A 27,681-nucleotide genomic window follows, 5' to 3' on the forward strand; every position below is an offset into this window, starting at 1 on the left:
GCCCCAACAAAGCTGTTACAGTTTAATTTTAAATTACGAAATGAAATTGATTGAAATTTTTTAGTAGCTTAAGACAAAAAATGACAAGTCAAATTCATTCATATTAAAAATTCAAAGACTTATCCGACAAAAGAACATTTCAATTACATAATATGCAAACAAATATTTTTGTTGGTCACAATTTTAAAAATAAGCAATTTATTTTGAGAATTAACTCATTTTTACTGTCAAAATAAGTAACTTCTATAAGGTAAAAATGGAAAAGATAACCTCTCCAAAAAAGTTTAGAAACCAAATTTACTTCCACAGCTTGCAGTTCCTGGAACCCTATTGTAAGTAAACCTGCAAATTATAACATAGGAAATTCAACATACAAATATCACAATCCCCAGTTGGATCAGGTGAAGATAAATTAGTTCAAACATCAGCTCTTGCTATAAACATGAATATTATTATCCCCAGGTCAGAGAAACAAGAGAGAAGCCAGAGTCCATCACACAACCTTTGTGGCAGTAAAAAGCCTTAATTTCAAGGCCACACAATAGTTTCAGGCCTGGTGTTCTTAGCAACTTCAACATTACAGATCATTTCTCAAACATATAGAACCCGGGTTTCAGTCATAGTACTCACAGTTTTCATCACAAGAAGAAAATTGTCTATGACCGATTTTGAGATGGCATTCTCTCAGATCCATGTCTCTGGTGGAAACTCCCAGATCTGTATCCAGTATCAGATCCACTGCCGGCAGGATGGAATGGCCCCCAAACGGGATCTCTGTCAACCTGGTTTAATGAGAAGGAAGGAAAGTGTTCTCGATTCCAAGAATGAAAGCGATTAGGAACATGATTTTCCGTTTCTTGTACAGTTCTTCCAGATGATCCTGACGAGAAATAGTAAAAGCAGCCGGATTGATCCGATGGTGAAGCTACAGGAGCAACCTGTGGCAAACCCCTATGGCTGTTGGATCTTCGAGAGGTAGGTATAGGAGGTGTGCTTGCAGCTGGGCTACTACTGGGTTGCTGAAAAGATCCATGAAGAGCCTGAACCCTGTCACGTGCCCGAGCCACACTACCGGGGTAATGAGGAACCATTGATGAGTTAGAACTGGGCGTTCTAGTACCGGAACTGTTATTGTACATGTCAGCGTTACGCAAATATAAAAACTTATAAGAGTATTGAGGCAGTTGTGAAAGCCACCTGGAAGCTGAACTCGTAGATTTGCCTGATTTTATCAAAAGCAAGGGTTCAATCAGTGATGGGTTCATCACGAACTAACCTGTGACCAACAAATAATGGGTGCATGACGGATCCAGGTCTTGGGATATCAGAACTTGTCCTAGCTGTTCTCTGAGTCACAGATGGCATCAAGGATTGATCTGCACCAGCAATGCGGCTGCTTGTAGCAAAAGGAGAGGTGTGGTGCTCCCAACTGTGATAATTTACATCCATGGTGGGGAAAGCATAAGAACTGGGTATCTCACCTGGAACTGAATGGGCACTCCACTGATTATTAAAATTAGATCCATCCGATATAGTTCCACTAGAGGTTGAAGATGGATGAATTGGTCCAAAGTATGCAATATAAGGGCACGGATGAGCCATAGATGATACAGCTGTATGTTCGGCAGAGATAGCATGTTGTCCTAGATCATGATCTATTAAACAATGAAAACTCGTAAAGTTACTGAAGCTAGATGTAAACCTTGCTACATAATATAAAAGGATGAAAATCTTACATGCACTTGATGAAAATTCTCCTTCACTGTGAAGACAGAGGGATATGAAGAAAACAAAATGAAGCACGGTTAGTGGGATAGCTAGTAGAACAGAAGAAAAATTAATATCGATGAGATTAACTACAGAAAATTCAAAAAATATAAAGGAGCGTGCTAGACAACCATTTCCTCTCTCTCTCACTCTCTCTCTCATTTTTCTTTCCTTGGTGATTATGTTATTTGATTGTAAGTTGTAACCATATACTTAACAAATCCTAGGTAGCTGATAGAGTTTTTTTACACTAGAACCAATAACAAGAAAAAGAATAAGCAACAATTGATCACAAAATAAGCAGTCAGCCTTCAGATCTGTCCATGTCAAAATTATATTCCACAATAAGGAACATTGCCATTCCGATTGGTTTCATACTTTTTTCATGAACCTTGTGTCCCAAATATAAACCAGCATATCTGCATTGTACAAAAGGTAGCATGTCTCACTGTATAACTTGCAGTGGTAGTGCTACCTTGTAACTTGGAGCTCGATAAGATTACTGCATTATGAGTTTGGACATTAAGAAATAATATTCCGACTGAGTGAAGAGGGAGAAGCAAGTACTAGACCAAAAGAGAAACTAAGCCTAGCCCCGAAGCCCATTTCCAAGACTGTGTTAGCACGTTCAACCTAAAATTAATTGGCAATGCATGGGAAGACATTACCCGTATGACTTGCAGTATTAGTGCAATCTATATTCAAGCTGACCACAATTATGACTTAAAAAATTGCTGACCTGATTTAAACATCTAAGCTTGACTAGTTCATGCCTTAATTGCTACTCCAAAGGTGTAGAATAATTTGATTGACAGAGGTCCACCAACCAAAAGGCAGTGTTGAAGTGTTCAAGTTTCTATTAGGCAGCATACAAGCTGATTAGATACAATTTCCTTTCCATACAAAATACACACATCAAGACTCTGCTAATCGGAGATGACCATTTTAAGTTGTCCAGCTTAAAGAGAATCCATACCAGTGGAACCATATTCTTTTCCCATACTCGGATCATGAAAAGAACAGCAGGAAAAACAAAGAATGGATGGATAATTTTGAGAGTCCCCTCCCTCCATCAATCAAGCTTCCCTTAGAGAAAAAGAAAATAGACTCACATTACATATATATACACACAACTATCAGAATGCATTTTGAGCTCACGAGATGAGCTTAAGCACATCCCATATCTATTAATACAACCTAAGATCAAACTTCGATGAATTAATGATATCTATCATTCTTACACTTCTATGCATTAATTATACCTGTAATTTTTATATTATTGACTGACTACATTAAGAAAGAAAAGAGAAAAATGTTGACAAGGGTGCCATTAAGGAACATCACAAAGAACTATGTACCTAACCTCCATTTCGTAACACACTTGTATCAATGTGTCCTCAAGGCAACAACATTTCTTGCAATGAGGTTAAATTTGTGAATGCAGAGTCGTTATAAGGCTGTGAAAACATGAAGATGAGCCACTAATAAAATGACACCTACATTTCAAAATCGTGAAGTTAAAAAATCTGCAGTGTACCCAGTGGCAGATGGAAAAGAAATCACTGAGAACAACTTCAAAATGAGAATGATAAATGATACAAGATCATTTACGTCGAAACATCTATAAAGAAACTTATTCAAAAAAATATCTGCGAACTTAGGTAGTAGTAAATAAGTTATATGTTAGAACTTAAAATTTAACATGAGGTAAAATAAGCCTTACTCAAACGTTGAAGGAAGCCGAGTTAATCCCGCGAATGGACACCAATGAACTCCAAATGACTGCAAAAACAATTCACAAGTTCTGAGAAACTAAATTGATGAGTGAAAACTGATAACCTAAGTTGTCAGCTTTTTGCCACGCACAACCAGCTATGAAAGCTAAAAATTTACAGTGAGCAATTGGGTTGGGCAAATCTCCCGAACCGAACCGAACCGATTGAACCAAACCCGACGGTTCTTATCAAATTAAATATCCGAACGGGTATCTGAATTGAGAACCGACGGGTACGATTCTGTTCTCGGTTCTAGACCAAGAACCGAATAAGAACCGAATCTTTCTATTTTTTTTTATATTGAGTAAATTAAATTATTTTAATTTTAATTTTTTCTAAACAAATTAGCAATTTCTAAATCCAAATTTTTGGCCCAATAATTTGTTTCATTTCTAATTATTTAATTTTTGGCCAAATTACCCTTTTTATTGTTTCATTTTTTAGCCCAACAAGATCCAATCCACTAAATAACCTTAAATACCTACACTAAAATGCATAACGTTGTCTTAACTCTCGTACTCACACTCGCAGCCTCGCTAATATTTCAAAACCTATACAATCGTCGACCGACACTGTGACCTCTGATTGAAGTTGTAACCTCCGCCGATCGAAACTTTGACCGTAGCAATCATTTGAACAAGGTAGTTTACTAGTCTCTAACATTCCAAAACCATTGAATATATCATTAGTTGTTTTTCTATAATGTTGTTATAAATGTTAAAAAATTTAATTATAGTACAGAACCGAACCGAACGGAACCGAACCCGAACGGTTCCATAATTATATTTGGACCCGACGGTTCCATTTACTAGATACCCAAAAATTTTTGTTCAGTTCGGTTCTCTCGGTTCTAAAGAGAACCGAACCGAACCGACCCACGCCCACCCCTAGTGAGCAATACATCCAGACTGAAATGAGAACATAAGTAGAGAACAAAGACAGCATTCGAAGTTCATGAAAATCTAGGATAAATAGGAGTACTGCAACAAATTTGTAACCATAAAAAAATTTGAGTTTTGTCATGGCCGGAAAGATAGTATCCAACGCAACTATCCTAAGTGCATCATCACTGTATTAATTCCTCAGTTATACAGTACACAAATGGCTGGAGTTAACTAACCATTCTTACAAGGCAAAGCAAAAAAAAAGGGATAAATGTGTAATGCAAAACTACACAATTAAGGATAACAGTAAATGTACAATGAAGTACGTGAGATCCATCTAGTTAGCACCTATAATAGTAATGTGTAAATCACAATGCCATCAAAAAGTAAAAGCCCCCCCCCCCCCCCCCCCCCCCCCCCCCCCCCCCCAAAAAAAAAAAAAAAAAAAAAAAAACGAAAAGAAACCCAACACGCCCCAAAAAAAGAGTAGCTTGCAGTACATGTGAGCTTCCTTGTGCAATAAACATAAATGGTGAACCTAAAACTATTAAAAAAAAAAGGGGTGTCTACAGCTACTGCCACCAGTAATGCCTGCAGTAAATCCTGCCTCACCATCTCCTAAAACCATAGGCATCAAAGACGGTGAAATTCATGTTGCCTCATTTGCATGCAACCTAAGTATAAGCGTGAATCTGTGTACACATGGATGAAATGTTATTTCTATAGTAAGATGTTAATTATTTTTATAAGGGCACAAGGGAAATTTAGGTAAGGAGTTGAAGAGCATCTAGAAAATGGAAATAGTTTTGAATGAAGTGGCTCAAATGGAAAGGGAATGCCCAATTAAAAACTAAGGGAGTAAATTAGCATTCCAAGTATCAGCTCAATGAATATAACACTGCTCAAAATAGTCATGACATATTGAACGGAAGAAAAAATGTAGAAAATAAAAGCAATAACGAGCATCTGAGCCTTATTCTCAATAAATCAGGTTCAGCAACATCATCGTGTATGCTTTTTCGCTGTTCCATAACTCCGTATGACCCAGCACTAAAGATACTAAAATGTAGGCCAAACAAAAGGCCTTAACATTCTTGATTCTTGAACTATAACATAGCTGTCAGTCCAGGCAAAGAGATCCACAAATGTCACTCAAGAATCTATCAGATAATAAGAGTTCATAAAAGCCAATATATGAATTATGATAAGGTTAAGTACAACATTACTTTTCTCCACACAAATACAGAAGGACGAGTAGGAAGTGATACAAACTGACAAGGCTAGATTATGCAGTGTGTTGAATATAGACACATGAAAATTGGTCTAAGAAGCGGCCAAGACAATAAAACCCAATAGGCTTACATTCATATAACAAGGAATTGATGATGCAAAAAAGGGACATGGTACAGCCGTCAATGGGGCACCCAAATAAGCTTAAGAAAGAAAATTTAAACTTTATGGGAAATCAGATGCAAAAGCATATACCATATTCCAACAAACACAATAATCTCTTCAATCATATTCTTTTGAAAGCCTACAGTAAATTATTTCGATCAAGCAATGAATTGAAGGTAGCAAATGTGACACAGAAAGATAATAAAGCAGAAATCAAACATATGGCTGCCAGTACATGAAGCCAAATAACAAAGAAAATCCTCATAAGATTTAGAGATTTTTTTACTATTACCGTTTCATAATAGCTTAGATCATATAGATCCTCATCATGGGCCCAGTCATCCATGCTATATTCAGGCGATGGACGACTACCTTTGGCATAAAGCCATTGACCTTCCTCAATTTTTTGACAGTTGGGACACTGCATTGCTCCCTTCATGTTAAATGCCGAACCTATGCAATCTACACAGATCATAAACGTAATATAATATAGTGAGAAACAAAGTATGCTAACAACTCGCTAAAATATAATTATGAAGAAAGGAATAAAATGTGCGGTAAATGTCAATTCTAAGCAATAACAGAATTTCATGAGTAGAAGAAATTGAGGATTCCAATGCTTGAGAAATGTTGTCCGTGCACAGTAGTCAAAATTTAGGAAACAATCAGAATAAAATGCATATAGTTGTTTGACTTCCCAGTCAAGCAAAATGAGTCTAAATTCAAATAACATCGCAATCCGAAGCACCAAACGTGCCAGGAACGTGCATGGTATGTTAACTTGAAATGGCAGATGAGCAATAAAAAATTTCATTTTTCTAGTAACGACTACCATTTTTTGTAAAATCAAAAGAGAGGAAAAAATAAGAAAGAATATCAAAGATAAGCACAATCTCATTTGTTCAGCATCAAAGTTTTTTGCAGCTACTAGTATAAAAACTCAAGCCGTGACATATTATTCTCTTGGTTCGGTACTATTTATCTCTATGAATCATTTTCATTTTAACACCAATGACAAGTTTTTTATGCAGTGTAAACAGAACCAATGGCTAAAATTATTGGTGAACACTCACATTAATGATCATCTTTAGAGATTGATTTTCAAAAAGGAGTCTAAGAGTTATCTCTCCTGAACCTTTTCAGTGGTGACAGTACTTAGGTGCTAATAGTTTCAAGATAAAAGCTATTGTAAATGAGAAATCATTTGAGGACCATCTTTGTAGCAAGTTAATAAATTTCTCATAAAAGAATTTTTAATCCAATTTACATTGAATTTAGAAAACTCTGTCAATGAAAAGGCTAATTTCAGAAAGAAGAGAACACTTATGATTTATGATAAAGGCACCAGATTTACAAATGCTTTGGAAAACTCTATTAATGAAAAACTTAAGCTTGCTTTAATTATCTATTTCACACAACATTCTTGAATAACTCTATGAACAAACTTGATGCCATAGCATTGACAGTCAGTTCAATTTCTTCAAAGTTTCCAAAGGAGATGAGTTAAATAGGTGATCTATTTTAACTTCTATTCTATCAATCTTATATTCCTTATTTAGTTAAGGATTGATATGAGAATAGAATTGTATAGGTTTTCCATTCGAGGATTGGGGTTATATCTTGTATAAACAGCCCTTGAGGTCATTTAATGGTGGACAGGGAAGGTGAGAATAGCCAACTCATATGGAAAACCACAGTATTAGTAAGCATGATTGAAGCAACACATGCAGTCAGTACTTTAAAAAACCAACCATATCATGTAAAGTAGACCAGCTGATACTCTGCTTTTAAATGACAGCCTCATTCAGGGGTGGACATGGAAACTAACTGAAGATATAAACTAACCTCACAATATAATATTCCCATATCTGGTGGTAACAAGATACTAACATGGAGAAATAGATGCTTAAAATAGTTCGAATGGCAATCCAAAAGGTAGTTGCCTCACTAGCAGAGGTGCAGGAGCACATAGTGCTAATCATGGTCATTTCATAATTATTAATTCAAGTGAAATACACATGTTTGTTTCTAGAGACAAACTTGATCACTGTTGTTCCCAAAAAAATAAAATAAAAGATACCGTCTCAATCATATCAATTGACATAAATACTGATATTATTCTTTTGGGGTGCATTGAGTTTAGCATCCTTGTACTCCTTTGAAAGTATAAAATCCATTCTGCTTCTTTATTTGACCCTTCATCAAACATGAAATTTGTATGTAAAGAATTTACCATAAACAAAACAACACTTTGATATGACTACATATTTACCAATTTCTATTCAATCTATAGCCGATTAGTTATGTGGTACATAAGGAGTAACCTGTCTCTCTAAACGATGACAGAAACACTGAAGCAAATGGTGACTGTACAGCAGCACGTGAAGGATAGAGTTGAAAGAGAAAACCAAAATGTGAAACATAATATGATGCAATATGCAAGCTTATCTTAACCCCCATCCCCACCCCCCTACAAAAGCCTCCAACAAAAATACATGCATTTTAGTAGTTTAGCAAAAATTTCACAATCATTTTTTAAGGCGTTATTTGACAAAGCTTTTAATAAAAGTTTTGGCGGATTTTGCTAGAAGAACATTAAATATGTGGTTAAAAAATTGATAAAAATTGTGGGTCCCATAAAATGCGTGGTTGAAAATAATCGTTGACTTTGACCTTAACTTTTTAGCAAATTTTTAAGCTATCCCAAACAAGCACTTAATTAGAGATAAAATGTGAAAACAGAAGCAGCTACTTTCTCGGGTTCTTTCCTTCTCCTTTTACTCAAAGGTGAACATTCATGACAGTCTCTTTCTTCCTCTCCTATTCCAAATCAATTCTAGCAGACTTTGTACGTTAGAGCATAATTCACACGTTAGCCTAGCACTAAACTCCTAATTACATTGCTTGTCTCAGGGAGCTCCAGACTTCCAACAAATTCAGCCTCCTTCTCCTTTCAGAACATCAATACTTGAGGTCTAGTGAGAACTCCTTCCAATCACCGAAGTTAAAGCAATCTCAATGCCATCACTCTCGCTTTACGGAACTCAGTGCTCCCATCGCCAAGGAAAGAGTCTTTTTAATATTCGTTGGATCTTATGAGGTTTGATCACATACATGCTATAGCAAAAAACCATTGATTGCTTCAACCAGTTCAATGAAGTGAAAATGAACAGTTTGCATGAAATTATCGTCACCAATCGTGAAAAAAAAATAAAGGTCTAGTTAACGTGATGAATCTGCTTCCACTTCTTTAATTAATTTTCAATTCAAATTTTACTGTCACGTGGAGCAGTAATTGCACCTATGAACTGTAAGGTCATTCAATTTCAAGCAAAAATAAATAAATTATTATGCCAATGTCATTGGCATGCACAGCGTCAGAATAAACTGCACCTTCATTCAGTGGATGTTAGAAGATCCCTAACGCAAAAACCTGAAATTTCATCCATAAAGCCAATGGAAGACAAAATTGAACACTTGCCTTACTACTTCAACAATTTCAATTTATCACTAGCAACGTCAATTATACACTCCACGAAGCATGTATTTCTACATAATACAAACCTCCCAAACTCCCAATTAACCTAATCAACACGACTAGGCAGGGTCAACATCCTACAACTTGATCGTCTTACCACCCAATTCCAATCATTCATTCATCCTGAATTTTGCATCCAGATGCTAAACTTAGAAAATGGTCAAGTCTAAATCTCCGCAATTCAAAACCTAGTAAATAAACCCACAGCATGAAAACCAAGAATTTCAGCCAGAATTGAACAAAATTCTTCATCTAAATTCTATTAAAACAAAAGTTAAATTCAAAATCTTCAATTACATCCAGAGACAAATTTGGTCAAATCTCAATCATTTCCAAATGTGTTGAAAATTTTAGACTCACCAAGATGAAATTGATGGCCGCATTTAAGCTTAGCCCAGGATCTAGCCACATTATCAGTCACCCCCTCTGAGCAAATTGAGCACGAAACAACCGCCGATTCCGCCTTGCCCCCACCCCTATCACCATCATCCAGAAGATCCGCATCACCCAATCCCATAGTTCAATCACCAATTCCCAAAAACCCTACCTCAATTTGAATCTTGCAAAAGATAATTTACATAAAATGTCGAATAATTAGAGGTTGAACAAATGAATAATTTGACCAAATTAAGTGAATTCATGAGAAACGCGTAACTTTTAGAGANAAATGTCGAATAATTAGAGGTTGAACAAATGAATAATTTGACCAAATTAAGTGAATTCATGAGAAACGCGTAACTTTTAGAGAGAGAGAGAGAGAGAATAAGATGTAGGAAAACTGTGAACCAGTTTCCTTGTATTCCTATCACTTTCTACCCACCGCCTGCCTAGTTTATTATTATTATTATACCCGACATGGTCCAGTGATGCAAAGGACAGGATTAAAGTTATATCACTCGTAATTCACAGTCGCAGTGTGGAGGTTCGATTCATGAGATATAAAATTGGACTTCTTGTAGGCAAAGTGTACAGACCGTTCTTGTTTTCTGACCTGTTAGTACACATCCTGCGAGTTACCTCTCTCATAAAGTTTTAGAGACGGGACAGTAGGGCCCTCAAAGTTGAGATTCCACTTTTATTATTATTATTATTATTATAATTGCAAGGACATGGATTTTGGTAAGTTCCAACTGCTGTCCAAAAACGCCAACGAGGACAGAGTTAGAATGGGTCAATTTTGTCAATGAGATCACTGAACTTTACCCTGAATTTTATTTTGACCACCAGACTTTTGATTGTACCATTTACGTTGTAAAATTGAAATTTTGTTTTTGTAAATAATAATATTCTATTTTTATTTTGTTATTCACTGACTTAAAAATGGGATCAAAGGATTTCACCTCTCCTATCAAAAAGAACCTCGAACCCAGGTCATCATCAGTACCTCTTGAGCTAGGCATTGAATTTTAATAATAACATTCCGTTTGTTACATTCTTAGAAATTTAAATATTAAGATTTATTGTTAAGAAAATTTATATAAGACTATCTTCAAATATTTCAATGAACATAGTTCAATATTAGAAGTCACGAGGTTAGAAACTTAAATTGAGTGGAGTTGGCTCAACTTGATCTAGTTCGACACAGATTGATTCACGCGCGTTAAATTATACATCATAAATACGCTTTAATTGTTTGGGGGATGGTATTCGTTAAATTTTTTTTATTAAAAAATTATATTCTATGTGTTTTGGGTCAACAAGTCAACTTCGAACAAATTTTGAAATGTCAAAAATATCCGTTAAACCCAATACTTGTACGGCACCGCTTAATCGGGTAATCGGGTCAAGGTCCTACCCGCTACATTTAAAATTTTTTTTTTTGAGAATTAAATAATTTAAATGAAAAACTTTCCGAAATTGCATGAATTCTAATAGAATATGACAGCTAAACCCCTATTTGTTTCCTTTTTTTTTTTTTATTTAAATGAGAATGCATTTTGAAATAATTATTTGATGAAGAATGTGTGGATAAGAATTAAGATAAAATTTTAGTTTTGCTTGTAATATTATTTTATTGAAAAATGTATGTTTGAAAAGAAAAGAGAAAAAAATGAATGGATATCAAACAAGGGCTAAGATTATCTAAAAAATATGTTAAACAATAAAAACCTTAGTTTACCAAATATATTCAACTAATTTAAATTTTAAAATTAAATTAATTACTTAAAAATTTTAATAACTATATTATCGTCTTACTTGAATAAATGGGGGTTAATAAAATGAATTATTAAAAATTATAAAAATAAAAAATAAATAGGTACATAAATGGGACAATTGCCCGCCCTGCCTTGAATGAGTAATGGGGTGAGAAAATGCCCAATGGGTCGGCCCTGCTCCTAACCCTCCCCATTGCCATTGATTATAATTTTGAAGTGTCAAAATTTTTGTAATAAAGTCTAACTTGCAATCAAAAAATTTGTTCCACAAAAATTGTGTTTTTCGCCTCAAAATTATAGTGATGAATCAAAATTTGATAATAGTGATAACGAGATAATTACATCGGATACTAACTCTATTCAGACAACGAAATTTTTTCTATCAAATTCAACCTAAATCCTTGACTGGAAGTTTACCGAAAAAATGGTTAAGATAAAAAGGGAAAAATAAATTAAAGATGAGCTTATGCCATTACCAAGAGGCACGCAAATTCTTTTGAGGGAATGTGCATTGTATCGATTGAAGTGGATGGATAACGTGGGACACCGAAATGCAGTTGAGTTCGGCAAGCCTATGTGCTTGTACTTGGCTTGATTCTTGTTTTATCTCCAAATTTTAAATTTCATGTATTTTTTCTTTCCTTGGATTTTTATTTAAGATAAAGGGCAGTTATATTTGCCGCGTTTTTTTAAATACATCCCATTTTAATTGCATCATTAACCCTTAATTTTTATTGATTGTTATATTTATGTTCTTAATTTTTCATCACATTCTTATCATTAACCCTTAATCAATTAGCAAATCTTGTCTTTAATTTTTTTCATCAAAAGATTTTGTTATCGTACTTTAAAATGATGGACAAGTATTAAACATAATTTTGAAATATTTTTCTTATTAAATACACATGAGGTAAATAAATTTTTGTTTTCCCTCTTATCAACATTTTTGGTAGAAGTCAATATCGGGGATAAGATGTACTAATTAGTGAATTACCCTAATACAACGAAAAAAGTTCGAAAAATAAGTATGATAGCAACAAAAGGTTATGAACGTTTCATGTAATTAAGGGCTTGTTTGGGAGCGATTTTTTCACCCAAAAAATTGATTTTTTGACTGTTATTTCACTATTCCAGCCGTCATATTTCACTTCTTCTCTCACAGGTGGATCCCGCTTTTCTCTTAACGGTCAAAAAATCAATTCTTAAAATCACTCCCAAACAAGCTCTAAATATGTTATACTTAAAAGAAAATGTGGTGTGAATAGTAGCATTTATTTACTTTTTGTAGGGACGGCAATAAAGAGATCTAAACCTAGAAGCAGCATTATGACCCTCACCCCGTTGGGAATTTTTGGGAGGCGGGTTGGGGATGGGGCGAGGATTAAAAAATCTGTATTCATTGTCCATTAAATTTATTATTTAGTTTAGAATCATTATTTTACATTATTAAACACGATTTAAATTGAAAAACATAAAAATAAAATAAAAAATTCGAAGCATGATCGAAATTTTGGGACGGAGATTACGTTTCTTGTCACCGTCCCGTTTAACCATTCGAGTTGGAGCAATGCGGCCAGTTCGTGGACAATGAATTTTGTCATCCTATTTTCTTGTTTCATTTTAATGTATAATCAAGTTTCTACCCATGTTTTTCACGTCCAAAATTTAGAGTTTGATAATTGGTATCTCCCTCCTATTTAAAAAAAAAAAAAAAGGTTTCTAACTACATAGACAAGTTCAAATAACTATTTAATTTTACTAAATGATTGAATTGTAAAACATTACAAGAAATATTAATAAAATTTTGACATATATGTATATTGTTGGAATTATTTGAGATTTAAAGATTGTGTCAGAGACAGTGTGAACGATCTACAGCTTTCACACTTATTAATATGATGGTAAAAAGTGATTCAAAAGGTATAAATTTCGTGATTTTTCAATCACACGAAAAATGTCATTTTGGATTGAGTTAGGGGTTGTTTAGAGAGCTAATTATCGATCATTACAGCATAAATAAATGTCATTATATTCTAGTAATACCACTTAGTCTATCTTTTACATTTTGATTAAATTCTTACGTTAAGAAAATGGAAATTACAATATGTTCCGCTGACCACTCATTATAACCAAATTAACTCATTTTCTCCCTATAAAACCCCCATGGCCGACCCCCTCTCCATTTTTTTTTTTACGCATTTCTTCATGTTTTTCCCCCATTTCACAAGTTAGAAACAGTCTCTTAAATCTTAGTTCAAGAAAGTTCAAGCAAAGTTGAAGAATAAATGTTATAATAACAAGTTCATTTTCCCCAAGTTCACCTGAACTTTTTAAAGTTTGGAGATTGCATTTCTTGTTTATCAACAAATGTTAAGGCAAGACACACTACAAGCCTAAGTTGTGATTTCTTCTTTTAAGGTTGAAGTATCGAAATATGTGAATGATCTTAAAGTAGGGTTTAAAATTGGATCAATGATTCTAGATTTGAGATTGAGATGAACTCGAAGTCTCATATAGTACTACTTGAAATTTTGTTTTAGTTATGGTCTAAATTTGAGATTGAGATGATTAATTTTCTCCGAATGTAAGTTTTGTTATTCTACATAACAATCATGTATGAAATCGAACTTGTATCTTATGGAGGTTTTATATATTCACTAAATCTGATTTTCATAGGTGCACGATCGATAGCGAAGGTGCTTGATCAAGAAATTTGAGGATGGTGATTGTATCACTACTATATAAAAAAGGTAATGTCTCGCTATTGTAGAAAGAACGGTAGATTCTTCCATTTTCACACACTGTAGCAACTTTTTTTTTCCATCTCTGGAGCAAAAACGACGCCATTTACTCTTCCATTTTCACACACTGTAGCAAAATTATATAAAAAGGGCAATGTTTCACTTTACTACTGTAGAAAGAACATTAAATTCTTCCGTTTTCATACACTATAGCAACATTTTTTTTTCATCTCTGGAGCAAAAACGACGCCGTCTGCTCTTCCATTTTCACACACAATTTTTTTCCATCTCTGAAGCCAAAACGAGGCCGTCTAAAAAAAAAAAAAAAAAAAAAAAAAAATTCAAGTTATAGTGATGCACCCACTTGTCCTCAGTTTAGGTGGATATTTATTTCTTTTTCTCCATTTTCACACGCTACTGCCTAACACCTTTTTCTCTCTAAGTTTCATTGGGTCCTTTTTAGTATGTATACTATTTCTGTTTCTATTCTATTTTTTTGACGTATAGACTAATCTGTTTTATAATTTTTTTTTCAGTTGTTTGCTTGGTATCCAATGCTAGGATTTCGGTATTTTCGGGCTACTTTTTTCTAACAAGTTAGTTCCTTCTTTTCCCCACTTATAGTTTGTATTATTTTTTCAAGTTGATTTCTCTGGGGCTTCCAATCTGTTGTGGACTTTTGTGTTTGTGTTCTTCTTTTGGTTGATTTTATATTTTGGGTTTGAATGTTCTTTTCTTTCGTGATCCGAAGGCATCCTAAGGTTCGAAAATTCTTTTGTGATTTTTGTAAAACTCTTTTCCGTCCGTTGTACTTGAGCGAAGTTTGGACTTTATGAAATTTGTTTGTTGTTAGTTTATGAGATGATAAATGACGGTTCGAATATATATATATATATATATTTTCGGATTTCTGTATTTTGTGTTTCAATCGTTGCGTTTATTGTATTTGTTCTCTTTGCTTGTTTGATCGTTGACACATTTTTTTGGCTCTTACTAAATAAAATAACCTTATTTTAGTTTGCAGGTAGTGGTGGAGAATATTTTTAGCTTCTCTTTAGTTCGTGGTAGGAGTAATATCTGGAGGTTTTTCCTGCAGTGGTTTATGAGGGAGAAATTTACTTTCATATGATTTGATTTTTCATTTTTCTTGTATAGCGTTGAACTTCGATGTTGATGTTGATTTGTTGTGCACAAACTCTGGAGTGAACTAGGATTGTTTGTTGTATATTTTATATGGATTGATTGAGGTCTGGTTGTTTTGAATTTTAGTTCTTATTCTTTTTTTTATTATTGAAATTGAAATTTGTGGAGTTCTACAACTCAATTTCATTTAACGGAGTTTGATTGATTTTTTTCTTGCGTTTTGTGTGAATTAGTTTTATTTCGAATTTTTGCTGTTAATATTTTCTTCTTCTTCTTTTTTTTCTTTTTTGGGTATGCAATGAATCCATATCAAAATATAAAAAAATAAAATAAAATTTGTGTCTCCATAATTATGAAGGCATTTGGCTCAAAACGGAGGCTCAACATTTTTGGGCTAAATGCCTCCGTTATTATGGAGGCCTCCATAGCCTCCATAATAAATCATAATGACCTCCATAATAACGGAGGCTTAAAGAAAGAAAGAGAGAGGAACTCATCCCTGGGCCACGGGATCTTGGGATACCTACTGTTTTAGACTTTTGGGATTTTCAAGTTCTAACTTCTGCTTTACCTTGAATTATTTATTTACTGCACAATAATACATTTATATCTATTATAATTTGTTGAAGGATGTACTGCTATGATGCTAGCTTTTTTGTTTGGAATGCTTTTACTGTTCAGTGGAGTATTTCTTTGACTAACTATGGCTTGAATTCTCATTATTAATGAATTTTATTGATTCTGCAATTTTTGGTAAAAAAATGACATTTTGCGGAAGAAATACGAGTGATCGACTCGTATAACTGGTTAGTTCCTTGCCAATAATTCCATCTTCCCATATATTTTCAAACATATTCAATACATACACTAACCAAACCATAATTCATGCACAGCTCGTGCATCGCACATAGCATAGACTAGTAATTTGTAAAATACCAAAGAGTTATGTCTTAAATTTTACAATTTAATAATAAATAAATAAATAAACAAGGGAATGTTGCAACATGTTGGCTTTATGAACCAATTATGTTTGAAAAACATATGTATGTATTGCAACATACTGTATTTTGAAGAGATTATGGTTTACAAATATATTTTGTTGACTTTGTGCCACAACAAATCGTTCGTACTATATATTCTGATTTAGCTTGTAATAATATTTTATTCACCCATCATGAGTTACAACGTTCTGTTAAACAATATATTTTGTTTCTTCAAATTGTAACATAAATCTTATACTACGTTGCAAAATTCTATTGACATATACTTCTTTATGTCCTTTTTGATGTGTTGAAAATGTCGTGTTTAAAATGGAACTGTGGTTACATAATTCAATAATTTTGTTTTTAAAAAATTATTTCATGTTTTGTTTTATAACTATTTGATGTTGTAACAAATTGATTAACTTTTTGATGTTACAGTAATTTATTTTATAAACTATCATGTTGCAACGTGCAATTCATACTCTAATATTTTAATTTTATTGATAATGCATGTTGATCACTTGTTTAAAACTTTAAACTTCATATTGCAACATTTGTTTTGGTTTGGTAAACAATGAAATTTTGAATTTTTTTTTCCAAGTATTCATTGAATGATATATATGTTCCAAACATTACTGTTAGGTAACTATATTTCATATGTTGCAACAAAAGAAATTCATTCATAGTTTAGGGGTTTAAATGAAAATATTGTGATATATTATTAAATACGTTTAAGTTTTTAAGAAGTATGGATTTTTCGCATCAAATTTTTGTTGGAAACCCTGAATATGAGCCCTAAATTTTAGTAACATAATTAATACTCGAGATTGAGACCTCCAAAAACATTTGGTTTTTCTTGAGCAAATTTCATGATCTAAAGGTCCTTTTTTTATCTTCTCCTGATTCTCGTTAATTTATATAGCTATCGAGACACTTTAGAGATACTACTTGATTGTTGATATTAGATATATACATCTTATGAGTTGATTGACCTACGTGGTAGTGTAGATTATGTATAAGTGCTGAAATTCGACCAAGAAGGGACGAAGGGGTTGAATTTCTCAACTTTAGAGACATGACAACCATTTCTTTAAAAGAACTTGATACTCAATAACTATTTATAAAGGGAGTAGTCGTTATCTAACTTGATAATGACAAACAAAAACCTCCAAATTAATAACAAAACTATCACATCCATATCCCTTGACACGATCTTTAGACCCTGGTTGGTGTAGATCAAAATAAGATTTTAATAAAAGTTGTTGAAATGTGTAGTTAAAAAGTTGTGGATTTAGTAATAGCAATTTGCCCTGCCCCCGTGGGGCGGGGAGAGGATGCCCCGCCCCAAACCCGTCCCGTGAAGAAAAAAAATTAAAAATAATTTTATTTCTAAACAATTCATCCGTTAAAAACTTATTTTAAATTTGTATTTTATTCTCTAATAATAGTATAATTCGAAACTTTCAAAATGTGAAAAAATAAAAATTAAAAATTAAAAAATTAAACGTGGCAAAAAGTTGTTCCGTCCCCGTCCCGTCTAAGGCCGGGTGGGGCACGGGGCGGGGTGGGGGTGCCCCGCCCCGAACCCGCCCCGTTGCCATCACTATGTGGATTCCATGAAATGTATAATTAAAATTATTCGTTGACTTTAATTTGAAATTTTAATTTAATTTTAATCCAAAACAAAAATGGACTTAGTCATTTCACGTAATTGTCCACTATTAAAAGGTAAAACAAGTATTATTTCTTTTTCTTTTATCTTCACAACATAATATATACATTTTTGTATCACTAACAATAATATGATTCGATCGTCATAGTAACGACACGAGATAAGCCCTAACCTTCTACATGAGTTGCTTTTAAAGTCTACTTCGAAGATACTAGAATTTTGAAACACGTTTAGTCGTTATAAGAGTTCTCTCTCTCTCTTCTTCTTCTTTAATTTACACCTATAACGTACACAATAATAAATTCGAATCTTTAGAGCATTATAGTATTCACATATTAAATTATAGCAAGGGAAACTTACATTTGTTCTCCAATATTCTCTAAAATTTCATGAGACAGTGATTGGAAAGAAATTGTGCAAGAACACATTTCTCTCCATTACCCTCACTTTATTCTATGTTATAATGATGGAATTAGTATACATGTTATTGGATGGAGAGCGGACTTGTTCTTCTCACATGCTTTCATTAAATGAGAGATAAGATTAAATTAATGTGTGAGAAATTCTTTACAACATCTATTTAATTTATCTCATATTCATATAAAGTTCGTTTATTTTGTAACCATAAGATAACATTAAATAATTCATTTTATTATTAAACCATGAACCATTTACCCTTTTCTTTGAACTTGATTAAGGTTCATTACTGGAAGACATGAGTCACATAATTTTTAAAATTATCTCTATTGAAGTAACTACTAGGGCTGGATAAAGTATATTTACACAACTTGATTGAGACCTCATTCTCTTATCAATCAGAATGTTCTAATTTTGATCCATGTACTATGCAAATTTCTTTATTGTTCTTACTCGTACATTTTTCTCTAATTAACTCTGTGAATTGCGAATTCGCCAGAAATTATTCGAGCTCTGGAAGTTGAAGAACATCATATACTAATACACTCGTCAAGCCTAAGCATCGATCAAACACTAAATTATTTCATAGATTTTCTGCCAAATTATTCACACCATAATAAAGAAAAGCATCTAGCAAGCTAGCATTGCAAAATGATCAAACGGTTTAAAATTCCTTGATGAAATCATGGATGTGATCGTTAACTTCCTCGGCTCTCTCTTGGTTGATGAAGTGACCGGCTCCTTGAATCACGACGCATTCCTTTAATAATGGCACATCATTTTTGAACCCACCTCCATGTACATATTCCTTCATCCCTGGAGTAGTGTACACCATATCCAGATCCCCCACAATGAGTTTAACAGGAATTTTTATCTGTACTCCTGTCCATGCTGCAGTTAGTTCCCAATTTCTGCATCAGTTAAAAATATGAACTTCAATGTCTGCTAAAGCAAACAAACACATTTTGATTCGTGCATGTTTGGTACGTAGTACTCAAGACTAAATAGTATAACAGACCTGACTCTACCCACAATGGACGGGATAAAAACCTCCTCTACAATGACTCAGGGCAGGGTCGGTAGGGGCCCCTAAGGTTGGGGTTCAACCTTTTTTTTTTTGATAAAAACTTCCCATTGCTGACGCAGCGGCAGAACCTTAAAGTTATCTGCAACATTTTTACATTTGGAGAATCATACTTACGGGGCTCTGCATCACATCAATAATGAGAAGTTTTTATCCTGCCTACAGAGGGCCAAAGGGAGGAGATCAAATCTAAATAGTATAATGAACATTGTAGTCGACACGAGTAGTGCTGTGGAGAGCTATTAGTCCTTCGTACCAAACATGCCATATGAAATTAGTGCATACAGATCAAGTGCACGGTAATAGTTCAATCCTCCGCCGAAGCCATTGTGGTTATATTTACTAGCATAATATTTGAGGTCTTCTTCCGAAAACCAAGTGGGTAATTTGATATTATCTATATCACGGAGATTTCCGAACGGATTTTGTTTGGGTAAGATGGGAGGACCGGGTTTCCGACCGGTAAGGATCTTCTTGATCACTGGTGCAGCTCCATATTCAGCTATTTCTGATTCCATCTTTCCAGGCTCCTGCAAATTTACAACATAAGCAAAAAATTTAATCAAAATGGACAAGAATTTGAGAATAAGTACTCTTTTTTGCAATTCGAATTGATTAGGTAAGTATAGAACAGGTTTGAAATTGCACGATTTATTTAGCCCCCGTTTTTTCTCATTTTTTGAAGAATGAAAATAAAAAATATAGTCATTACTGATTTCACATAAAAGATAGAAATTCAAATTTGATGGCTTGATGTGATGAATAACGATCATATTTTTCATTTTAATGAGAAAAAAATAGGAACCATACATAAGCTTAATTCACTGCAGGCATTAGGTGGTAAAGGAATTGAATCATAATGAAATGGGGTTGGACCGTTGGTATACTGCATGGACTTCATCCATGTTGCAGATCCGAAATTAAACAAATCACATGGGCAATACTGCTAGCTAGCTAGTTAGCTGTAGAGTCCTGATTCGAACTGCAAAGCAATGAATGATCATGTCCAGGTAACTTTCAAATGTTTTTACTTATAAGTTACCTATTTTGAAAGTAAACTAAGGGTGGTAACTTATTTTCACCGCGCATGTCCGAATAAATAGAGGAAAAACCTGGAATCTGCACATGTAGTATTCATCACCAAAGAAAGCTAGCATGCCCTCGGTAGGCTTCAATGTGGGATGTCTCGGCCGGAAGGGCACAGCTAAAGAGACGAATGCCTTGATCAAATCGGGTCGAAACAAGCACAAATACCAGCCAACCATGGCACCCCAGTCGTGCGCCACCAAGAACACTTGATTAACGCCGAGAGACCCTATGAGCGCCACAATATCACCCACCACATGGAGGCAGGTATAGCTGGTGATGGATGAAGGAGCATCGGTGTCGCCGAAGCCACGGAGGTCCGGTGCGACGGCCCGGTAACCTAAGGCGGCGAAGGCCAGGATTTGGTGGCGCCATGTGTACCAAAGCTCGGGGAAGCCATGGAGGAATAATACCACTGGGCCCTTACCTTTTTCAGCTACGTGCATGTTTATGCCGTTCAAGTTCACTATCTTGTGCACAATTCCTTCCATCTTTCTCTCTCTCTTTCAATAGAATGCGTGTTATGGAATTGACATGTGAATTGTCATATGCCCTCTTTATATATTGGTACGTGAAAATTTAACACCGACTCACGGAAGGTAAAAGGTCAAGAACATGTGACTAGAGTTAAATGGGGAGTCAAGATAGAGTTCCCAAGGAACGATGAAGCTTCGTAGGGTCGTTTGTGCAGATATAAATAGTCCACCTCTTCAAGAATATGTCTATTTTATCAAACCTCTCTTCAAGACAATGTCCAAATTATTACATCTTTCATGCGAATCGAAACTTACTCGACAAATAATTTTGCTACCTTAAAATCTTTATACTACTTAAGCCGTTCATCGAGGCATCGGTTGCCGACTCTCCTATCATTAGATTGCCAGCTTTTCTGACCTTCCAGAACTAGGTAGGTATCAATTATTATTTAAATAATTGTCCTTTTCACACCGCAATAATAGCACATGAAGAAAACTCGTTCAATCTGTGACCTTTCAAGTGATCAGGTTTCACATGTGAACAGTGCACCGCTAGTACTAATTCAAAAGATAAAAATAAAGGGTGACGTGTTCGATTTCACTTACCAACACTTTTTCGATCGAGCTTATTGCACGAGGCTTGTCTAATGCGATTTGCCTGACTGGCGTAATTTACATGCCATTGTGTCAGTCCGAGGGTTACCTAATATGCACCCAAAAGATAGCCGCTGCTAGTTCCCCAGTCATTAAAAAAAAAATAGAAGTCCCGATTTTTTAAAATAAATTTTACGATAAGTGTTTTTTTCAATAAAAAAAATGTGATTAAAAGGTAGGAAAATAATGTATCCACATGCAAATTATTTTATTGAGATAAAGTTGATTAAAAACGAGATTAGAGCAAAATAAATACGAATATATGGGAGCAAGATGTTGGCATAAATGCGAGTTATAAAATATTGAAAAATGCATATGCAAGAGATGCAGGCTACAGAAGCTTTGGAAATCGGTGATATTGATAATGATGAATTTTTAGAATACTAGACAATAAATACATGGTTGGACCCATTTTTTAAAATAAATATTTACTCAAATTCATTTTGAATTACACATTTTTAAAATTTATAAGTTTTGAACCATATAGTTCACCAAATATTATCAATATTTATTAAAAACCTAATTTTTAACTAAGTCAAATAGAGGTTTAATGACACCGGTGAGATACTGAAAGGGGGAAAAAAAAGGAGGAGGAGAAGTAGTTACAGTTTGAATCAAGTCAGGTAAAAATCTCTATTTTTCCTTTGCCGCGATGTGTGGCTACTGCTAATGCTTGTTTGATATTTCTAATATTTTAACAACTTTTCGTTTAGTTAAAGTTGAATTTTAAAAGCACATTTTATGAGATTCATAACTTTTATTAATTTTTTAAACATACATTTTATCAACATTTATTAAGAGCCAATTTGGGAGTGATTTTGATAATTGAATTTTTGACTGTTAAGATAAAAGTGGGGTCCACCTGTGAGAGAAGAAGTCAAATATGATGGCTGAAATAGTGAAATAACGGTCAAAAAATCAATTTTTTAGAACAAAAAATCGCTCCCAAACAGGCCCTAAGAGCTTTGTCAAACAATCGCTCAACTTAACAATGAATGGTACTTAACTCTTTCTCAAATTAATTAGTGCTACTTAACTCTTTCTCAAATTAATTAGTTTTCACTTAATTTGTCACTCAAAAACAAGGTTATTTTCTTTGTTACAATATGTGCCTAAATTCCACGTATTAACCCAAAGTTTATCTCCTTTTTAAAAAAGTTTTTGGGTGGGGGAATAATGATTTTTGGGAAAATGTGTAATTAAAAATTTTTTTAAAAAAAATTTAGATTTAGGTAAAAAAAATTTATTGTGTGAATGTGTAATTAAATATAAGTTTGGGGAAAAATTGAAAAAAGAGGAGACAAAGAATGATTTGTTTTCAATTCTTCAGATCTTACCTCTTTTGAAAGAAGTCGATTAAAAAAAATACAAGATTTGCACTAATTTAAATAGAATTTTCTAATTGATTTCTTCTGTATAATACTAATCGATAGGGCCTCATTGATAAGTGTAATAAGATCTCGTGCATTAGAATCCATGGTTATGGACCCAAACTTACCATGGAAATGGTGTTAAGTCACGGGAACTTAATAGGCGATAGCGATGCTTATAAAAATCACCAATAGGCATGCTTAAGTATGGTAGGCACCAGCGAGATCCGGCTAAGGTAAGGTAGCGTCGTAGCCGCTCCACTCCACTGCGGTCTCATGAACTGAACTTTTTTGCTTTCCCTCAGCGAAGCGAATGGGCGCTGTGCCATGGGTAAGTGAATTTTGGAGACCGAAGGCAATTCTCTATTCACCGAGCATGTAGCTTACCGAATCAATTGAAAGTAATATAACACGTGTAAGAAAAATTGCGACTGAGTGTAAAATCCAAAATGCATAAGAATATTTGGCCCTTGTTTGACAGTCCTTTTTGTAAAGAAAGAGTTTTTTAATAATAATTTTTTGGAGAATGTATGATTAAAAGTAGGAAAAAGTTTTAAATTTACGTGAAAAATATTTTATTATGAGAATGTAACGTTGAACATGGATACGAAAAAAAATTTGAAAGAATGATTATCACCCAAGGCTTAATCAATAGACAAATATAGTTTGTAGACAAATACAGTTGATGACATACATCAAATATGTGGGTCTACGTGTCTATCTAAATATAAAGATAAAGAATAAAATAAAAATGTGAAACATGTAGGGTCTGTTTGGGAGCGATTTTTTCACCCAAAAAATTGATTTTTTGATCGTTATTTCACTATTCCAACCGTCATATTTGACTTCTTCTTTCACAGATGAACCTCATTTTTCTTCTAACAATCAAAAAATTAATTCTCAAAATCACTCCAAAACAGACTCCTAACTTGCACAATTAAGTCAAATAGTCAACCATATCTTGTTGAGGACAAAACTTTGGCAAGTGTGCCAGCTGCACAATTGACCAAACACAAAGCTAACAGTTCTGTGTATAATGGTGCACGTACCAAAAGACATTAAAAGTCCTCATTTGCTGCCTTGTTCAATTTTGTTGATTATTAAGCTAAAATTAAAGACCTACATTTATTAAGGTCGACTTTCCAACTAAATTTAGTTGAACATTTGTATCAAATCGAATGAATAATCATTTTTCAAATGTGGAGAGCTTATTCACCTTGCTCAATTATGTAGTTGGAAAGTAACTGACTTTCTCTAAATCGGAATGAATTGATTTGAACAAGAAAGACGTAGTTGAAGTGTACACCTATTACGTACGTTTGGAAACTATTTTAAGAAAGGAGTAATTAAAATAATAAATTATAACTGTACTAAGCTAATTTAGGGAGATAATAATTGCTAGAATACTTTAAACACCGCCTTGTTAGTAGGGAGATATTTTCAAGATTATCGTAGTAAATTCCAACACTATCTTTCGAAGTGAGGAGTTGGTGTCAAGCATTCCCATTTTCAATAATTGTGTGACATATGAGGTTGTTACACTATGGTAACCTGAATTTTGTTTCACTCGACCCAAAAGCTCAGTGGTGAAGCTAAAATTATGAGAAAAAAATGAGGTTTGTGAGGATAGCGGTTATCTCGTGATTTTTTTTCCCATCCTGAACGTAAATTGTATTCTTGTTATTATTTTTATATTGTCTATCCTCGTTTTTTTCATAACGGAGGCTATTAAAACATCAACTAGCTAACTTAATCTTTGTAGTGACAAATGGTGCATAAAATCTTGTTAGCCATGTTTTAAGTTTTTCTTCGATGAAATATCGGTCAACCATGTTTATTTCGATTGTTATATACAAAGGTTGTGAGCTAATTGCTTTCTTGTTAATGAACAATTTTATAGGACTTTTTACTTGTGCCATTATAGTTCTTTTAGAATAATCATTAAAGCTAGAAACTCACACTCCTTTGAGTCATAGATTGAAATTCAACTTCTGCACTTGATTCGGCCACCGCATGATTTCTACATTTTCAAGTTACAAAAATGCCTCCAACAAAGATGCGATAGCATGTCCACTATTATTTTTTCTTTTTATTTTTCCACAGCTATTGTTCGATTGAGATTCTTGTTACATTATTTTAAAATTGGGAGAAGGCACTTGTTGGCTTCATTTATAGAAAGAAGCACAATCAAATATGCTCGTAGAAGGGTATTCAAAATAATAAAATTACTACAAGAAAATGATTACAGATAACGTATTTTATATGCTTATTTAGCCCCCGTTTGAGCCATATTTTTACCTCATTAAAATGAAAAATATGACCGTTATCCATCACATCAAGCCACCATTTTTGAATTTCTATCTCTAGTGTGGGACTCATAACGATTCTATTTCTCATTCTCATTCTCATCATAATGTGACTCAAACAGGCTTTTAGATTCTTAAATATACATTGTATTTGATTATTTGAACGCATTTTTTACTCATATTAGTATATTTTGTTTTTGTAAGTTAAATTCCAAATTTGAAGATCATTGATGCAAAAAAAAAGAAATTGGGACATAAAAATACCAAAAGATGCGAAACAAAGAACCTACATTCGAAGCATTTGAGAAAGTTAGTGCACAAATTTTGGTACAAAGATCTCTTCAGAGAAAATAATATATTATTGAAAATATAATTAAATTTTGAAGCTCGAAGTTCTGTATCAAAAGTTATGCGTGTTTGAAATTCAGGGACCAAAAATGCCAATTTCAGATAAGTAGGGACTAAACTGTACATTCCGAAAAATTTAGGACTTCAGTCGCTGCAATGTTTGCTGCAACCTCAGCTGGGCACGTTTTAAGGAAAATTGCTCCATTTTTGCAACAGCATTACCTTTAATTATTGTTTTTTCAAAAGCAATACGTCAATGTTGGAATATTGAAATGTTAATATTCTTTTGAAATATTAATTATAGTATTGTGTTAATTTAGGAGCAACAATATGATTAATTATCAATTATAATTTATAATAGAACATTAAAAATATTTATTACTATATAGACATGATATGAATTTCTACAAAAAAATTAATTACCAAAAATGTATTAGTAAAAAAATCTTTCAAATACACATGTGGATTGACTTCATATATAGACATACAAATATGACCAAGTAATCATTATTCCTGCACAAACCCATGAATTGACCAAATTGAATGGGCTGTAAATTGATCAATTCGATTGCACCGTCTTGTTGTAAAAGATGGGTAGCTTTTTTACTATTAAAAATATTACTTTTCAATGAATAATAATAATTTATAATAGAAAGATATGAGAGTGCTAAATTTATAAATTAAATTACGTATTAAAATAAATTGTGACGGTGACTCAAAGATGCATCCGTACAAAGTGATATCAAGTTGTGGCCCTACAAGGTCATGTTTGCAGTTGTTGAAAAGTGGGAAACTTGGATCAACTTTCGAGAATACTATGGTCACTATTCCAACATACTTTAACGATTCCCGACGTCCAGCCACCAAGGATACAATTTTAGCCCTTAATTGAGGAGGAATTAGTGGCCAACGGCGGGTTGACCCGGCCAGTTTTTCAAAATGGCCTTTGACCAGTGAAAAAAAAAAGGCAAAATTATTTAAAACGGTTAAAACCAAAAAAAATGAAGACAAACCCAATTTTACCCCTCACTAGCAAGGAAAAAACGCAGAAGCCGAGAAGGAAAGTACTGTAGCACAGTCGACCCAACCACGGACAAATAAGGAAAAATAGGAGACCCAATTGGCCAGTTGACTCTGAAGAAGGTAAGAAATTTATAAAAAAAAAAACCATGTTTATATTTTTATTTTTGGAATAAAGTATGATTTTATATATATTTGTTGAGAAATCATTGTGTAAATGTGGAATTTGGGTTGTTATTGCTTGAGAGGGAGTGGAGATCGCCGGAAATGGAGTTTTCCGACGATCTCCTGGGCGTCTGTCCCAGTCAACTGGGTTGCCCAGTTGATTGGGCGCCGAGTGCACAATTGGGCAGCTGGGTTCAACCCAGTTGACTGGGCGCCTGGTGCCCAATTGGGCAGCTGGGCCGGGCGTTATTTTGGGCCGTGTTTTTTTTCGATAATTATTGAAGTTAATTAAATAATTATTAATGGCTTATATTGTGTTCTCTAATATGTCATTATTTATTTGAATTGCTTAATTTGAATGTATATTGTGTATTTAAAATTATTAGTAAATATAAGATGTAAATGTTATATTATTTATCGAAATATTTATTAGTTGCTAATTTAGATTAATTAATTATTTTATATTAAGTAATAGTAAAAAAATTAAAAGAAATAATATAATATTAAATAATTAATATATCTAAAGAATTTAAAAAAATATTTAAACATTTGTAAAATAATAAAAATAAGCAATTAAATTTGAAAATTAAATTAGCAAAAAAATTAATTTTTTGAAGAGCAATTAAAATAAATTTGTAAATATGAAATAAGCATTATGCGTAAAGAATTAAAATTAGTATTTAAACATTCATTAAAATAAA

The 27,681-nt window shown here is 33.5% G+C and overlaps 2 protein-coding genes and 1 long non-coding RNA gene across 6 annotated transcripts; 1 reads left to right on the plus strand and 2 right to left on the minus strand.

The window, feature by feature from the left end:
* Positions 1–360: 360 nt before the first annotated feature.
* On the minus strand, positions 361–10,020 carry LOC111394805 (E3 ubiquitin-protein ligase RFI2-like). 3 transcript variants are annotated; one of them, XM_023020806.1, is made up of 7 exons: positions 9,720–10,020; positions 6,114–6,283; positions 3,491–3,549; positions 1,737–1,762; positions 1,482–1,655; positions 1,277–1,376; positions 361–1,125 (listed from the first exon to the last, which is right to left on the minus strand). In XM_023020806.1, exons 1-7 carry the CDS (start codon positions 9,874–9,876, stop codon positions 657–659), a joined length of 1,155 nt encoding a protein of 384 aa, XP_022876574.1. In that variant the 5' UTR covers positions 9,877–10,020; the 3' UTR covers positions 361–656. The 3 variants fall into 3 exon arrangements, with proteins under 3 accessions (XP_022876574.1, XP_022876573.1, XP_022876572.1); XM_023020805.1 differs by having other exon boundaries at positions 361–1,068; positions 1,277–1,655; XM_023020804.1 differs by having other exon boundaries at positions 1,277–1,655.
* Positions 10,021–14,674: 4,654 nt separating this feature from the next.
* On the plus strand, positions 14,675–15,506 carry LOC111394973. Its single transcript, XR_002702773.1, has 2 exons — positions 14,675–14,852; positions 15,274–15,506. It is a non-coding gene; the product is annotated as an uncharacterized LOC111394973 (long non-coding RNA).
* Positions 15,507–19,020: 3,514 nt separating this feature from the next.
* Positions 19,021–21,425, minus strand: LOC111394806 (epoxide hydrolase A-like). Of its 2 annotated transcripts, XR_002702713.1 has the most exons (4): positions 20,668–21,425; positions 19,600–20,085; positions 19,490–19,521; positions 19,182–19,382 (listed from the first exon to the last, which is right to left on the minus strand). XR_002702713.1 is itself a non-coding variant. In XM_023020807.1 (3 exons), exons 1-3 carry the CDS (start codon positions 21,130–21,132, stop codon positions 19,136–19,138), a joined length of 957 nt encoding a protein of 318 aa, XP_022876575.1. In that variant the 5' UTR covers positions 21,133–21,418; the 3' UTR covers positions 19,021–19,135. The 2 variants fall into 2 exon arrangements, 1 of the variants encoding a protein (XP_022876575.1); XM_023020807.1 differs by lacking the exon at positions 19,490–19,521 and having other exon boundaries at positions 19,021–19,382; positions 19,841–20,085; positions 20,668–21,418.
* Between the last annotated feature and the right edge of the window lie 6,256 nt (positions 21,426–27,681).

The sequence above is a fragment of the Olea europaea genome, chromosome 5 (assembly GCF_002742605.1).
Source record: "Olea europaea var. sylvestris chromosome 5, O_europaea_v1, whole genome shotgun sequence".
In the NCBI taxonomy this organism is placed as follows: Eukaryota; Viridiplantae; Streptophyta; class Magnoliopsida; order Lamiales; family Oleaceae; genus Olea; species Olea europaea.

Excerpts from the sequence above, each read along its gene's own strand:
- LOC111394805 (XM_023020804.1), bottom strand. The coding sequence starts at position 9,876 with ATGGGATTGGGTGATGCGGATCTTCTGGATGATGGTGATAGGGGTGGG. Across the intron at positions 6,284-9,719 it reads CGGCCATCAATTTCATCTTG|ATTGCATAGGTTCGGCATTT; the intron begins GTGAGTCTAAAA and ends TGATCTGTGTAG. Across the intron at positions 3,550-6,113 it reads ATCTAAGCTATTATGAAACG|TCATTTGGAGTTCATTGGTG; the intron begins GTAATAGTAAAA and ends TTGTTTTTGCAG.
- LOC111394806 (XM_023020807.1), bottom strand. The coding sequence starts at position 21,132 with ATGGAAGGAATTGTGCACAAGATAGTGAACTTGAACGGCATAAACATG. Across the intron at positions 20,086-20,667 it reads ACTACATGTGCAGATTCCAG|GAGCCTGGAAAGATGGAATC; the intron begins GTTTTTCCTCTA and ends GTAAATTTGCAG. Across the intron at positions 19,383-19,840 it reads TATTACCGTGCACTTGATCT|AAATTGGGAACTAACTGCAG; the intron begins GTATGCACTAAT and ends TAACTGATGCAG.